Here is a 13,280-nt window from a genome sequence, read left to right on the forward strand (position 1 = left end):
GTACATGTGTTGTGTGTTGACATTGTGTACATGTGTTGTGTGTTGACATTGTGTACATGTGTTGTGTGTTGACATTGTGTACATGTGTTGTGTGTCGTAGTGTGTTGACATTGTGTACATGTGTTGTGTGTTGACATTGTGTACATGTGTTGTGTGTTGACATTGTGTACATGTGTTGTGTGTTGACATTGTGTACATGTGTTGTGTGTTGACATTGTGTACATGTGTTGTGTGTCGTGGTGTGTTGACATTGTGTACATGTGTTGTGTGTTGACATTATGTACATGTGTTGACATTGTGTACATGTGTTGTGTGTTGACATTGTGTACATGTGTTGTGTGTTGTGGTGTGTTGACATTGTGTACATGTGTTGTGTGTTGACATTATGTACATGTGTTGACATTGTGTACATGTGTTGTGTGTTGACATTGTGTGCATGTGTTGTGTGTCGTGGTGTGTTGACATTGTGTACATGTGTTGTGTGTTGACATTGTGTACATGTGTTGTGTGTTGACATTGTGTACATGTGTTGTGTGTTGACATTGTGTACATGTGTTGTGTGTCGTGGTGTGTTGACATTGTGTACATGTGTTGTGTGTTGACATTGTGTACATGTGTTGTGTGTTGACATTGTGTACATGTGTTGTGTGTTGACATTGTGTACATGTGTTGTGTGTTGACATTGTGTACATGTGTTGTGTGTCGTGGTGTGTTGACATTGTGTACATGTGTACGTGTGTTGACATTGTGCACATGTGTTGTGTGTTGACATTATGTACATGTGTTGACATTGTGTACATGTGTTGTGTGTTGACATTGTGTACATGTGTTGTGTGTCGTGGTGTGTTGACATTGTGTACATGTGTACGTGTGTTGACATTGTGCACATGTGTTGTGTGTTGACATTATGTACATGTGTTGACATTGTGTACATGTGTTGTGTGTTGACATTGTGTACATGTGTTGTGTGTCGTGGTGTGTTGACATTGTGTACATGTGTTGTGTGTTGACATTGTGTACATGTGTTGTGTGTTGACATTGTGTACATGTGTTGTGTGTTGACATTGTGTACATGTGTTGTGTGTCGTGGTGTGTTGACATTGTGTACATGTGTTGTGTGTTGACATTGTGTACATGTGTTGTGTGTTGACATTGTGTACATGTGTTGTGTGTTGACATTGTGTACATTTTTTGTGTGTTGACATTGTGTACATGTGTTGTGTGTCGTGGTGTGTTGACATTGTGTACATGTGTACGTGTGTTGACATTGTGCACATGTGTTGTGTGTTGACATTATGTACATGTGTTGACATTGTGTACATGTGTTGTGTGTTGACATTGTGTACATGTGTTGTGTGTCGTGGTGTGTTGACATTGTGTACATGTGTACGTGTGTTGACATTGTGCACATGTGTTGTGTGTTGACATTATGTACATGTGTTGTGTGTTGACATTGTGTACATGTGTTGACATTGTGTACATGTGTTGTGTGTCCACAGGATGACATAGAGCTGTCCAAGTACATCGCTCGGCTCTTCACGGCCAGACACAAGTTCTACAAACAGAACAAGATCTGTGCAGAGTGAGTCTTAACATTAAGTTATACTGTCAGGTTTCCACAGTGGCGAACGTGCATGAAGATGGAAGAATTCAGATATGACGTCATTGTTTTAGCACTATCCACTGAGTTTTATAACTATGGTTCAAGGTGCAAATAAATCAGCATTATCTACTTTTTCTCTGTCTCTCTTTCTCTATATATATCTCTGTTTCTCTCTTTCTCTCTCTCTCTCTCTCTGTCTCTCTTCCCTTAGACCCGCCCACTCCCCTGCACCTATCAGGAGGCGCCCCACCTGGACCCACCGCCTCTCTCTGGTACTGTCAATCACTCAGTCATGTCTCGTTTGTTTGGCTCCTCTTGCATGTTAGATATATTAATTAGAAATGCAATAGAAGTTCCTTGCCATCTTTGCTTGCCACTGGTTGAGCTCTGAAGAGTAGCTTGTGTATTATAGGGTTAAAGTTTGAATTCAGACTCTAGGATGATTTAAAGCCCCTCTCTATCAGCCCTAACCCAGGCGGTGGTGGTGGTGGGTGGTTAGGGCGTTGTTTGAGTGTTGTGTGGCCGTTGTGTGGGCGTTGTTGGGGCGTTGCGTTTCCGATGTGACTGACAATAGAGTCAGTGATTTCCCTCTCTCCCTCCCTGCTGGTGGGACAATGAGGAGGCTATATGTGGCACAATGGTGGTACAGTCCAAATCAGACTCTCTGGAGGACCACAGTCCACTGTCCACCCTTAGATCACAGGTTTGAATTAACTTCTCTCTCTCTCTCTCTCTCTCTCTCTCTCTCTCTCTCTCTCTCTTTCTCTCCATCTCTCTCTCTCTGTGTCTCTCTCTCTCTCTCTGTCTCTCTCTCCATCTCTCTCTGTCTCTCTCTCCATCTCTCTCTCTCTCTCTCTCTCCCTCTCGCTCTCTCTAGCCACGGCCACAGTCCTGTATCCTCCAGCCAATGCACTCTCAGTATGCAGAGCATTACCAGGACACACAGAGCTCTCAAGGTACTGGACAAAAACACATTTCCATTACTTTTACATTTTGGTCATGTAGGTTACAATTCAACATGGTGCTCATGTATGACGTATATCTCCTTTATACTGAATAACATTCACTTATATCATCAGTTACAATCACTGCTCCATCTCTCCATATGGCGTGTAACCTGAAGTGGTCTTGATATGATTTAACTCATTCAAGTGTTTTCTCCTTCCACACTTTGTAGATGTATCCATCTACACAGGAAGTCCTTGTATGGTCATAAAAGTAAACCGTTAAATCAAGCTAACTATGCATTTCCCAGCAGTAGTATGAGTCCGTGTCTATTTCGGTTTCAACAATCTCTCAGCCAATCAGATCACTTTGATTGGAGTGCTGAGAAACTGAGAAATGTGGTGGCGTTCACTCTTTCATTCTCTCGTTCACCCACTTCCTCTGCCCTCTAATCCAGAACACTTCCATCATGATCTCTGACACTTCGGAGAGAGTGGGAGAAAACACTGTGTATATGTTACCCAGTGTGGGTAACCCAGTGTGGGTATCTCTGTGTGGGTAACCCAGTGTGGGTAACTCTGTGTGGGTAACCCAGTGTGGGTAACTCTGTGTGGGTGTGTAATAAGCTCTTATTTGATGGGTGGCATTGATCATTTTGATCTGAGTGTGTTTGATAGTGTATGAAAACAGTATGTGAATATGTGTGTTTGGATTCTTTCTGTATGTGTGTGAATCTGTAACGCATTGCTTCTCCTATGTCTCCCCCCTCTCTTTACAGACAGCATATTCCATGAAGACCCCTACTACAAGTCTGAGACTAGTCTGGACCGGTGTCCGGTCGAATTCGGCTTCCGCAATGGAACTGTTCCCAATGGCAGCATGTACAGTAGTCCTAGCCTCAGCTCCCTTAACCACTCCCAAACCTTCGTACAACCTTCACCCATCTCCTCTAACCTCAGTATCCCTGGCAGCGAGCTGATGCGCCCCGACTACATCCCGAGTCATCGCCATAGCGCCATCATCGCCCCTTCCTATAGGCCCACGCCAGAGTATGAAGCTGTGATGCGCCAGAAGTGCCACATGCTCCCCGCCCACCATGACCTTCACAGCCAATCACTGAGGAGTCTCAATATTAGTAATGCCTATGCATATCGTCAGCCAGAGGCGTTGGTTTATAGCCAGCCAGAGATGAGAGAGAGGGGCCCCTATCCAGGACCTAACCCTTATGGCCCTCAGGTCAGCTACAGTAAGCCTGTGAACCCTGCTCCTCACCTGGGCCCCGGAGCCAGTCAGGGCCACTGCCAGTCTGCATGTGGAGGAGGAGGGGGTGGGAGCTCCATCTCTCACACGGTCAGCACGCCTGAACTAGCCAACACCAAACAGGGGGCTACTACAGGGAGCTACGGCGCTACGGCTAACATGCTGAGGAACCACATGTCGCGGCCGCCCCCACCCTACCCATCCTTCCGACCCGCCACAAGTACCCCGGACCTGGCCAGCCACCGGCACCGCTGCATGGGCGGCAGCAGCCCCGAGCTGGTCACCCGCATGGTGCAGCTGTCGGTGAAGACTTTCCAGCCGGACAGCTCTGCCGTGGTGCACCAGTCTCTGCAGGAGGTTAGCGAACCGCTAACTGCGGCTAAGCACCGATCAGCCCTGGGGAAGAGACACAGCATGGAAGTGACCAGCAGCATGAGGGGGGGAGGAGGGGGAGGAATGGAGGGCATGGTGGTTCTGAAGGGGATGGCTGCCCCACTAAACAGGAGGAATACTCTCAGAGAACACGTGATGCCACCCCAGACCCAGCCTCAATCACAACCCTCCCAATCCCAATCTCACCAGCCCAAAGAGCTGCCTGTGCAGAGAGCCCCAGAGACCCCCATCCCGTCCTCCACGGCGCAGGGAGTGGGCGGGGCCTACCAGCACCAGAAGACCCTCTCCAACGCCACCATGCTGATTCACAGCAGTGAGAGCGAGGAAGAGGAGGAGGAGGAGGAAGAGGAGAGGCCTGAGCTGGACGTTCAGATCCCAGGTCTGAACGAGGACATTAATGCCCAGCTCCAGGCCGCCCTTGCCAAGCTCCCCAACAAGCCCCCTCCGGAGTACCCCGGACACCCTAGACCATCCACCAACGCCCCCCTCCGCTCCCGCGATCACAGCCACCCTCACCACCACAACCAGGGACACCAGACCCAGGGAACCAAGGACCCAAGCCAGGCCCGGGTGCTGAAAGCTGGGCAGAGTCAGGGCGGTGTAGGGGGTGGTGGTGGTACCCTGACCCGTGGGGATCAGGCTGGAATGAATGGGGCAGTGCTGGGGCCGTCAATCTCTGAGCCAGACCTGACCAGTGTGAAGGAGAGGGTCCGGAAGGAGCCAGTCAAAGAGAGGCCAGTGTCTGAGATGTTCTCTCTAGAGGATAGCATAGTGGAGAGAGAGATTGCACAGAGGGTAAGATACACGTTACTCCAATCTATTCTATTCAATCTTTTCTATTCAATCTATTCTATTCAATCTATTCTATTCAATCTATTCTATTCAATCTATTCTATTCAATCTATTCTATTCTATTCTAGATTCCATTCTGGTGTGTTCGATACTGAAACATACCGTATGTCTATTATGTGGGGAACATGTATTCTGTATGAACCCATTGCTATAGCATGGCTTTACAAATTGTTACAACCATCACATGTCCACTTCATCAATTCACTTCATTAAGTCCTCCTCAACAGTCCAAGGCTTTGAGGAGGTAAACACAGTGAACAGTGCCTAAAAACAAGATTTGTTAAAGATGTGTCTAAAACATCATCCTTGCTGTAAACAAACAGTTTGGGTTTTGTCTGCGGTGTACTTTCCCAGTAAGTGATTAACACAGTAATCTGGAGTTCAGCACCTGAGGGTAACATTAGGTTCCAGTCCTTACAGCTTACCACCATTAATCCATTAGATTACCCTTTTTGTGGGGGGGGGGGGTGCATGCGTGTTTGTTAGCATGTTGAAAGCATGTTGAAAGTCCCAATTTTAAAGCCTCCCTGTCCAGTCAGCCTTTAATTTCCATATGGCTATATGCCCCTATATGTTTTCCCCATTATACTTACCCCCTCTCATCCGTAAGCCTATAGCGCCCATACGTCTACCCACCCCCATTCTCCCCTACCTGCTCCCCTATAGATTTCGGTCCAGACCCTAAGGGTTCCCCCCTGACCCCCAAGCTGTTGTTTGGGCTGATCCAGGAGGGCTGAAGGGGGGAGAGGTGGAGGGGTGGAGGGAAGATTAGGATAAGTAATCCTGGAGGGAGGGACCAGGCAATGTGGGCCAGGGTTTGGTGTCTCAGAGAGAAGGAGGAAAAGAAAGGAAAAACGAGAACGAGAGAGAGAGAGAGGGAGACACAGAGAGAGACAGGGAAAGAAGGGGCGAGAGGGAGAAAGAAAAGGTGAGAGAGAACAAAGGAGAGAGGGAGAAAGAAAGAGAGACAGAGAGAGAGAAGAGAAGCAACAGGTCTAGTCTGTAACGAGCTCAGACAATGTGGTCAGATAGATCAGGGGTGTGAGTGTTCTGTAGGATCCACAGACAGACAGTCTACAGCTAGCAAAGCATCACTTCTACTCCCCCACCAAGGGCACCCAGGACAGATCAAGCAAAGTTTAGCGACAAACAGACCTAATCCACACACTCACCAGGGCGGGTACGGTTCAGTCTTTGCATCGCTACGGTAACCTTAACCATGACAGCGGGCTTGTCCTCTTTCCTGAAGACGCTGGAGAGACAGAAGATGTCGGTGGACTCAATAAAGAGACCTCTGATGATGGCGGCCCTCAACGGGCTCTATGTCGCCAGGGTGCCTGTACCAGAGAACCCCCGGGAGGATGGGGCCAAGGCTGCTGATGAACGGGTAAGACAACACCACCACTATGCCCAACAGGGGAGGGGGGGACAATGTCAGAAAGTACCTGAGATTCCAGGCGTCTGGTTTTCTACTTACTATACGTAAGCCCCATAGTTCTGTTTTTGCTATTTCATTAGGATCCCCATTAACGGTTGTGAAAGCACCTGTGCACATTATCAACCACCTTGGCTAGTGTTATTAACTAACATATTGTTGTCCTTTACCATTGTTTGTCTATGTAAGTGTAGGTTAGGCTACAGTAGAGCAGTATTTCATGACTAACACAGCTAGCTGTGGTTGTCGGTCTTCTTCATCAGTCCAGACAGTTGTGCTGGGAGGTGTGAAACACAGCCTTTGTCCCAGGCGTTGCTAGGCTAGCGGGGGCTAGCAGAGCGCTAAGTGGGCTGTGGAACGTGTGGCATGACCGTGCTTATCGCCTCTAGGCCCGCTAATATGTCAGGAATGTGACCCAGGGGGGAGAGAGAGAGACAGACAGACTCCCCCAGCCCCTGGCTGCATACCCTCTCACTCACAGCCCAGCCACAATAAGCCCCAGCCCAACAACACATTCCACTGACTCCACTACACATAGACGACTGTGGGGATGGAGAACAGGAATTCATAGTGTAGGTAGGGTCATATGGGTTGGAATGTTTTAGGGTGGATGATCAAAAAGTTGCATTATAGACATTTTGGAATTGAGTGAGAGTCCTATCACTCTTGAATTCAACTAACTAATTCCACGTCCTTTCCTCTCTCTTTTATGAACTCTTTCGACCCCCCTCCTCTTCTATCTCTCCCGCTCTCACCCTCTCTCTCTCTCCAGTGTAAGACCCTAGAGTTGAAGTTGGAGGAGGAGAGGGTCTTCACGGAGTACGAGCAGATCCCAAAGAAGAGGGCCGACTGCGTGGTCACCACGGCAACGCTGCCCGACAACGGCGAGCGGAACCGGTTCCGTGACGTGGTTCCGTATGAGGAGAACCGGGTGGAGCTGGTTCCCAACAAGGAGAACAACACAGGCTACATCAATGCTTCACACATCAAGGTGGGGTCAGGACACAGAGTCTACACAAGTAGACTGATCAGAGTTAACCAAAGCCCTTTTCTCTGACGCTCACTCAGCTATTGTTTAGTGTGCTGCTGTCACCAAGTATAAGTGTGGAAAAACACCACTGCTTTTCATCTATCCAGGCCATTTACAGTTGAAGTGGGAAGTTAACATTCACTTAGGTTGGAGTCATTCAAACTCATTTTTCAACCACTCCACACATTTCTTCTTAACAAACTATTTTTTACATTTAACTTGGCAAGTCAGTTAAGAACAAATTCTTATTTTCAATGAAGGCCTGCGTATTCAGGGGCAGAACGACAAATTTCTACCCTGTCAGCTTGGCGATTTGAACATGAAACCTTTTAGTTACTAGTCAAACACTCGAACCCCTAGGCTACCCTGCCCTATAGTTTTGGCAAGTCGGTTTGGACACCTACTTTGTGTATGACACAATACGTTTTCCAACAATTGTTTACAGAGAGATTATTTCACTTATAATTCACTGTATCACAATTCCAGTGGGTCAGAAGTTTACATACACTAAGTTGACTGTGTCTTTAAACAGCTTGGAAAATTCCAGAAAATTATGTCATGGCTTTAGAAGCTTCTGATATGCTAATTGACATCATTTGAGTCATTGCCTGCAGCATACCACCCTGCACACTGCACACTGGCTTGCTTCTGAAGCTAAGCAGGGTTGGTCCTGGTCAGTTCCTGGATGGGAGACCAGATGCTGCTGGAAGTAGTGTTGGAGGGCCAGTAGGAGGCACTCTTTCCTCTGGTCTAAAAAAATTAAATTTTGAGGTTTACCTGTGGATGTATTTCAATGCTTACCTTAAAACTCAGTGCCTCCTTGCTTGACATCATGGGAAAATCAAAAGAAATCAGCCAAGACCTCAGAAAAAAAATTGTAGACCTCCACAAGTCTGGTTCATCCTTGGGAGCAATTTCAAAATGCTTGAAGGTACCACGTTCATCTGTACAAACAATAGTACGCAAGTATAAACACCATGGGACCACGCAGCCATCATACGGCTCAGGAAGGAGACGCGTTCTGTCTCCTAGAGATGAACGTACTTTGGTGAGAAAAGTGCACATCAATCCCAGAACAACAGCGAAGGACCTTGTGAAGATGCTGGAGGAAACAGGTACAAAAGTATCTATATCCACAATAAAACGAGTCCTATATTGACATAACCTTTTAAGGGCGCTCAACAAGGAAGAAGCCACTGCTCCAAAACCGCCATAAAAACCCAGACTACGGTTTGCAACTGCACATGGGGACAAAGATTGTACTTTTTGGAGAAATATCCTCTGGTCTGATGAAACAAAAATAGAACTGTTTGGCCATAATGACCATCGTTATGTTTGGAGGAAAAAGGGGGAGGCTTGCAAGCCGAAGAACACCATCCCAACCGTGAAGCACGGGGGTGGCAGCATCATGTTGTGGGGGTGCTTTGCTGCAGGAGGGACTGGTGCACTTCACAAAATAGATGGCACCATGAGTGAGGAAAATGATGTGGATATATTGAAGCAACATCTCAAGACATCAGTCAGGAAGTTAAAGCTTGATCGTAAATGGGTCTTCCAAATGGACAATAACCCCAAGCATTCTTCCAAAGTTGTGGCAAAATGGCTTAAGGACAACAAAGTCAAGGTATTGGAGTGGCCATCACAAATCCCTGACCTTAATCCCATAGCAAATTTGTGGGCCGAACTGAAAAAGTGTGTGTGAGCAAGGAGGCCTACAAACCTGACTCAGTTACACCAGCTTTGTCAGGAGGAATGGGCCAAAATTCACCCAACTTATTGTGGGTAGCTTGTGGAAGGCTACCCAAAACGTTTGACCCAATTTAAACAATTTAAAGGCAATGCTACCAAATACTAATTGAGTGTATGTAAACTTCTGACCCACTGGGAATGTTATGAAATAAATCAAAGCTGAAATAAATCATTCTCTCTATTATTATTCTGACATTTCATATTCTTAAAATAAAGTGATGATCCTAACTGACCTAAGACAGGGAATTTTTACTTGGATTAAATGTCAGGATTTGTGAAAAACTGAGTTTAAATGTATTTGGCTAAGGTGTATGTAAACTTCCGACTTCAACTGTAGATTAGGGGTCACCTTTAAGGAAGGAGGGAGGGAAGGAATGAATCAAGGAAGGAAGTAAATAGGTCCTTTAAAGACTATTTATACATATCGCCTACATCTACAAATTATAGACTCAATGGAATTCCCTGGGAATGTGGTCCAAACCCCAAACCCTCTTAAATGAGCTTGAGCTGTTCTCTCACTCTGTGCCCATGCTCTTAGCTCCTTGTGTGTGTGTGTGTGTGTGTTTGTGTGTGTGTGTGTGTGTGTGTGTGTGTGTGTGTGTGTGTGTGTGTGTGTGTGTGTGTGTGTGTGTGTGTGTGTGTGTGTGTGTGTGTGTGTGTGTGTGTGTGTGTGTGTGTGTGTGTGTGTGTGTGTGTGTGTGTGTGTGTGTGTGTGTGTGTGAATGGAATGGAATGCTAACTCAGTACTGAACCATGGCCTAATAATGTGTAACCCTCTTATTTCAGTCATCTGAGGAAGTTGAGGACAAAACCCCTGTTTGTTCCTGAACACTGTGTTTATGGTCACGAGGTGGCCTGATCACTCAGCTGGTTGCATTGGGTTTGGGTTGTGTTGGGTTGGGGTTGTGTTGCGTTAGGGTTGTGTTGGGTTGGGGTTATGTTGGAGTTGTGTTGGGGTTGTGTTGGGTTACAGTTGTGTTGGGTTGGGTTGGGGTTGGGTTGTGTTGGGTTGGGGTTGTGTTGTGTTGGGGCTGTGTTGCGTCGGGGTGGGGTTGCCTTGCGTTGGGGTTGCGTTAGGGTTGTGTTGCGTTGGGGTTGCGTTGCATTGGGGTTGCGTTGGGTTGGGATTGTGTTGGTTTGGGATTGTGTTGGGTTGGGGTTGGGTTGTGTTGGTGTTGTTTTGGGTTGGGGTTGTGTTGCGTTGCGTTGCGTTGGGGTTGGGTTGAGTTGCGTTGGGGTTGTGTTGGGGTTGTGGTTGGGTTGGGGTTGTGTTGGGTTGGGTTGTGTTGGGTTGGGATTGTGTTGGGTTGGGTTGTGGTTGGGTTGGGATTGTGATGGGTTGGGGTTGTGTTGGGTTGGGGTTGTGTTGGGTTGGGATTGTGTTGGTTTGGGGTTGTGTTGGGTTGTGGTTGGGTTGGGATTGTGATGGGTTGGGGTTGTGTTGGGTTGGGGTTGTGTTGGGTTGTGGTTGGGTTGGGATTGTGATGGGTTGTGTTGGGTTGGGGTTGTGTTGGGTTGGGGTTGTGTTGGGTTGGGGTTGTGTTTAGTTGGCATTGTGATGGGTTGGGGTTGTGTTGGGTTGGGGTTGTGATGGGTTGGGATTGTGATGGGTTGGATTTGTGTTGGGTTGGGATTGTGATGGGTTGGGGTTGTGTTGGGTTGGGGTTGTGTTGGGTTGTGGTTGGGTTGGGGTTGTGTTGGGTTGGGTTGTGGTTGTGGTTGTGTTGGGTTGGGTTGGGGTTGTGTTGGTTTGTGGTTGGGTTGGGGTTGTGTTGGGTTGTGGTTGTGTTGGGTTGGGGTTGTGTTGGGTTGTGGTTGGGTTGGGGTTGTGTTGGGTTGTGGTTGTGTTGGGTTGGGGTTGTGTTGTGTTGGGTTGGGTTCATGGCCTTTACGTAATGGCACTCCATTTCCAGCCCTTAGTTAATATGGGCTTCCTGAAGTGTTAAGGGTGAAAGTGTATTAAGGAATATACACTACATGTCCAAAAGTATGTGAACGCCTGCTCGTTGAACATCTCACTCCAAATCATGGGCATTAATATGGATTTGGTCCCCCTTTGCTGCTAGATGTTGGAACATTGCTGCAAAGACTTTCTTGCATTCAGCCACAAGAGCATTAGTGAGGTCAGGCATTGATGTTGGCCGATTGGGCATGGTCACTGTCGGCGTTCCAATTCATCGGCCATGGAAACCCATTTCATGAAGCTCCCGACGAACAGTTCTTGTGCTGACGTTTCTTTCAGAGGCAGTTTGGAACTCGGTAGCAAGTGTTGCAACAGAGGACAGACCATTTTTACGTGCTTCAGAACTCGGCGGTCCCGTTCTGTGAGCTTGTGTGGCCTACCACTTTGCGGCTGAGCTGTTGTTGCTCCTAGATGTTTCCACTACACAATAACAGCACTTACAGTTGACCGGGGCAGCTCTAGGAGGGCAGAAATGTGATGGACTGACTTGTCCTATCCACTAATTTGAAGGGGTGTCAACATGCTTTTGTATATATAGTGTACCACCAAGCCCTATGTGAAACATGGCAACATTGCCCTCCTGTGGTAGACCATTATATTGTACAGCTCTCTTTGTGCTCAATACACTTTCTGAAAAATGAATATGATAGTATAGTCTTAACTGGTTTGGTTGTTTGTTGTCTATTTGTGTGCATGTGTTTTTTGTTTCAGAAGATGGATGTGTGAGGGCATTCCTGTGTGTGTTTAATTGATTCTAACCGTGTGTGTGTGTGTGTGTGTGTGTGTGTGTGTGTGTGTGTGTCATGCAGGTGATGATCAGTGGGGAGGAATGGCACTATATCGCCACCCATGGACCGCTGGCCAACACCTCTGCAGATTTCTGGCAGATGGTCTGGGAGCAGGGAGTCAACGTCATCGCCATGGTTACTGCCGAGGAGGTACACTACACACACACACACACACAGTATGAAGAGAAACATCAGTGGATTGAAGGCCTTGCCAGGTTTCAGAACAGTGAATTATTGAATGCGTGAATGTGTGTGATGTATTATTGATATGCAGTGAGAACACAGTGGTGTGTGAATAATGAAGGAACAGAGCTTGGCGGATGTTTTAATCCATACACACCCTGTGACCTCTGTCTTCAGCCCCTCAGAAGTCGTTTCATTTTGTTCTCTATGTTTCAAAAGGGAGTGATATGGCACCAATATCTCATAGTAGAATGGTGTTTGTGCCTGCATGCATGCATGTGTGTGTGTGTCTGTGTTCCTGTGACCATGTACGTTTTTCCTTGTCGGTGTCCACCCCACATGTACACAAACCTTCCATTCAACCTGTCTCTGCCTCCTCCCTCTCCTCTCTCTCAGGAGGGTGGTAGGTCAAAGAGCCACCGGTACTGGCCCAAGCTGGGCTCCAAGCACAACTCAGCCACCCACGGCAAATTCAAGGTGACCACCAAGTTCCGTACGGACTCAGGTTGCTACGCCACCACAGGGTTAAAGGTCAAACACCTGCTGTCGGGCCAGGAGCGCACCGTGTGGCACCTGCAGTACACTGACTGGCCGGACCACGGCTGCCCCGAGTACGTCCAGGGATTCCTCTGTAAGTCACACCTAAAGGACTTTAAAAGTCTTGAAAAAATGTAGATTGTTTTGTTAATTCCACAAAGCTAATGGAGTAAAATGGAGGCTTCTGCCCTGTGTAGTGGTCCAAAGGCAACACTGAAACTTAGATGTGAAAACTGAATATTGATGAATATGCATTGTCCCTGACAACTAAATGAGATAAGTATGAATTAATAGGACTGTTCTGGCCTGAAATATGGACCACACTAACCCCCTCCCCCTTCTCCCTCCCAGCTTACCTGGAGGAGATCCAGTCAGTGAGAAGACACACTAACAGCATGCTGGACACCTCCAAGAGCCTCAACCCCCCTGTGGTGGTCCACTGTAGTGCTGGGGTGGGCCGCACCGGGGTCGTCATCCTCACCGAACTAATGATCAGCTGCCTGGAGCACAACGAGGTGAGGGGCCTCCTGGCACTGACATGA

General features: G+C 47.5%; 1 protein-coding gene across 2 annotated transcripts in view; it reads left to right on the forward strand.

The window, feature by feature from the left end:
- LOC139407212 (tyrosine-protein phosphatase non-receptor type 14-like) overlaps window positions 1–13,280 on the forward strand; it is a 107,273-nt gene that overhangs the window by 90,793 nt on the left and 3,200 nt on the right. For both annotated transcript variants that reach the window (XM_071150779.1, XM_071150777.1), the window contains exons 10-18: window positions 1,500–1,582; window positions 1,815–1,875; window positions 2,481–2,559; window positions 3,327–4,996; window positions 6,303–6,440; window positions 7,261–7,479; window positions 12,040–12,168; window positions 12,598–12,832; window positions 13,090–13,253. In XM_071150779.1, the coding sequence (XP_071006880.1) occupies window positions 1,500–1,582; window positions 1,815–1,875; window positions 2,481–2,559; window positions 3,327–4,996; window positions 6,303–6,440; window positions 7,261–7,479; window positions 12,040–12,168; window positions 12,598–12,832; window positions 13,090–13,253 (2,778 nt within the window). The remainder of the gene's footprint in view (window positions 1–1,499; window positions 1,583–1,814; window positions 1,876–2,480; window positions 2,560–3,326; window positions 4,997–6,302; window positions 6,441–7,260; window positions 7,480–12,039; window positions 12,169–12,597; window positions 12,833–13,089; window positions 13,254–13,280) is intronic.

This window comes from Oncorhynchus clarkii, chromosome 4 (assembly GCF_045791955.1).
Source record: "Oncorhynchus clarkii lewisi isolate Uvic-CL-2024 chromosome 4, UVic_Ocla_1.0, whole genome shotgun sequence".
Taxonomy (NCBI): Eukaryota; Metazoa; Chordata; class Actinopteri; order Salmoniformes; family Salmonidae; genus Oncorhynchus; species Oncorhynchus clarkii.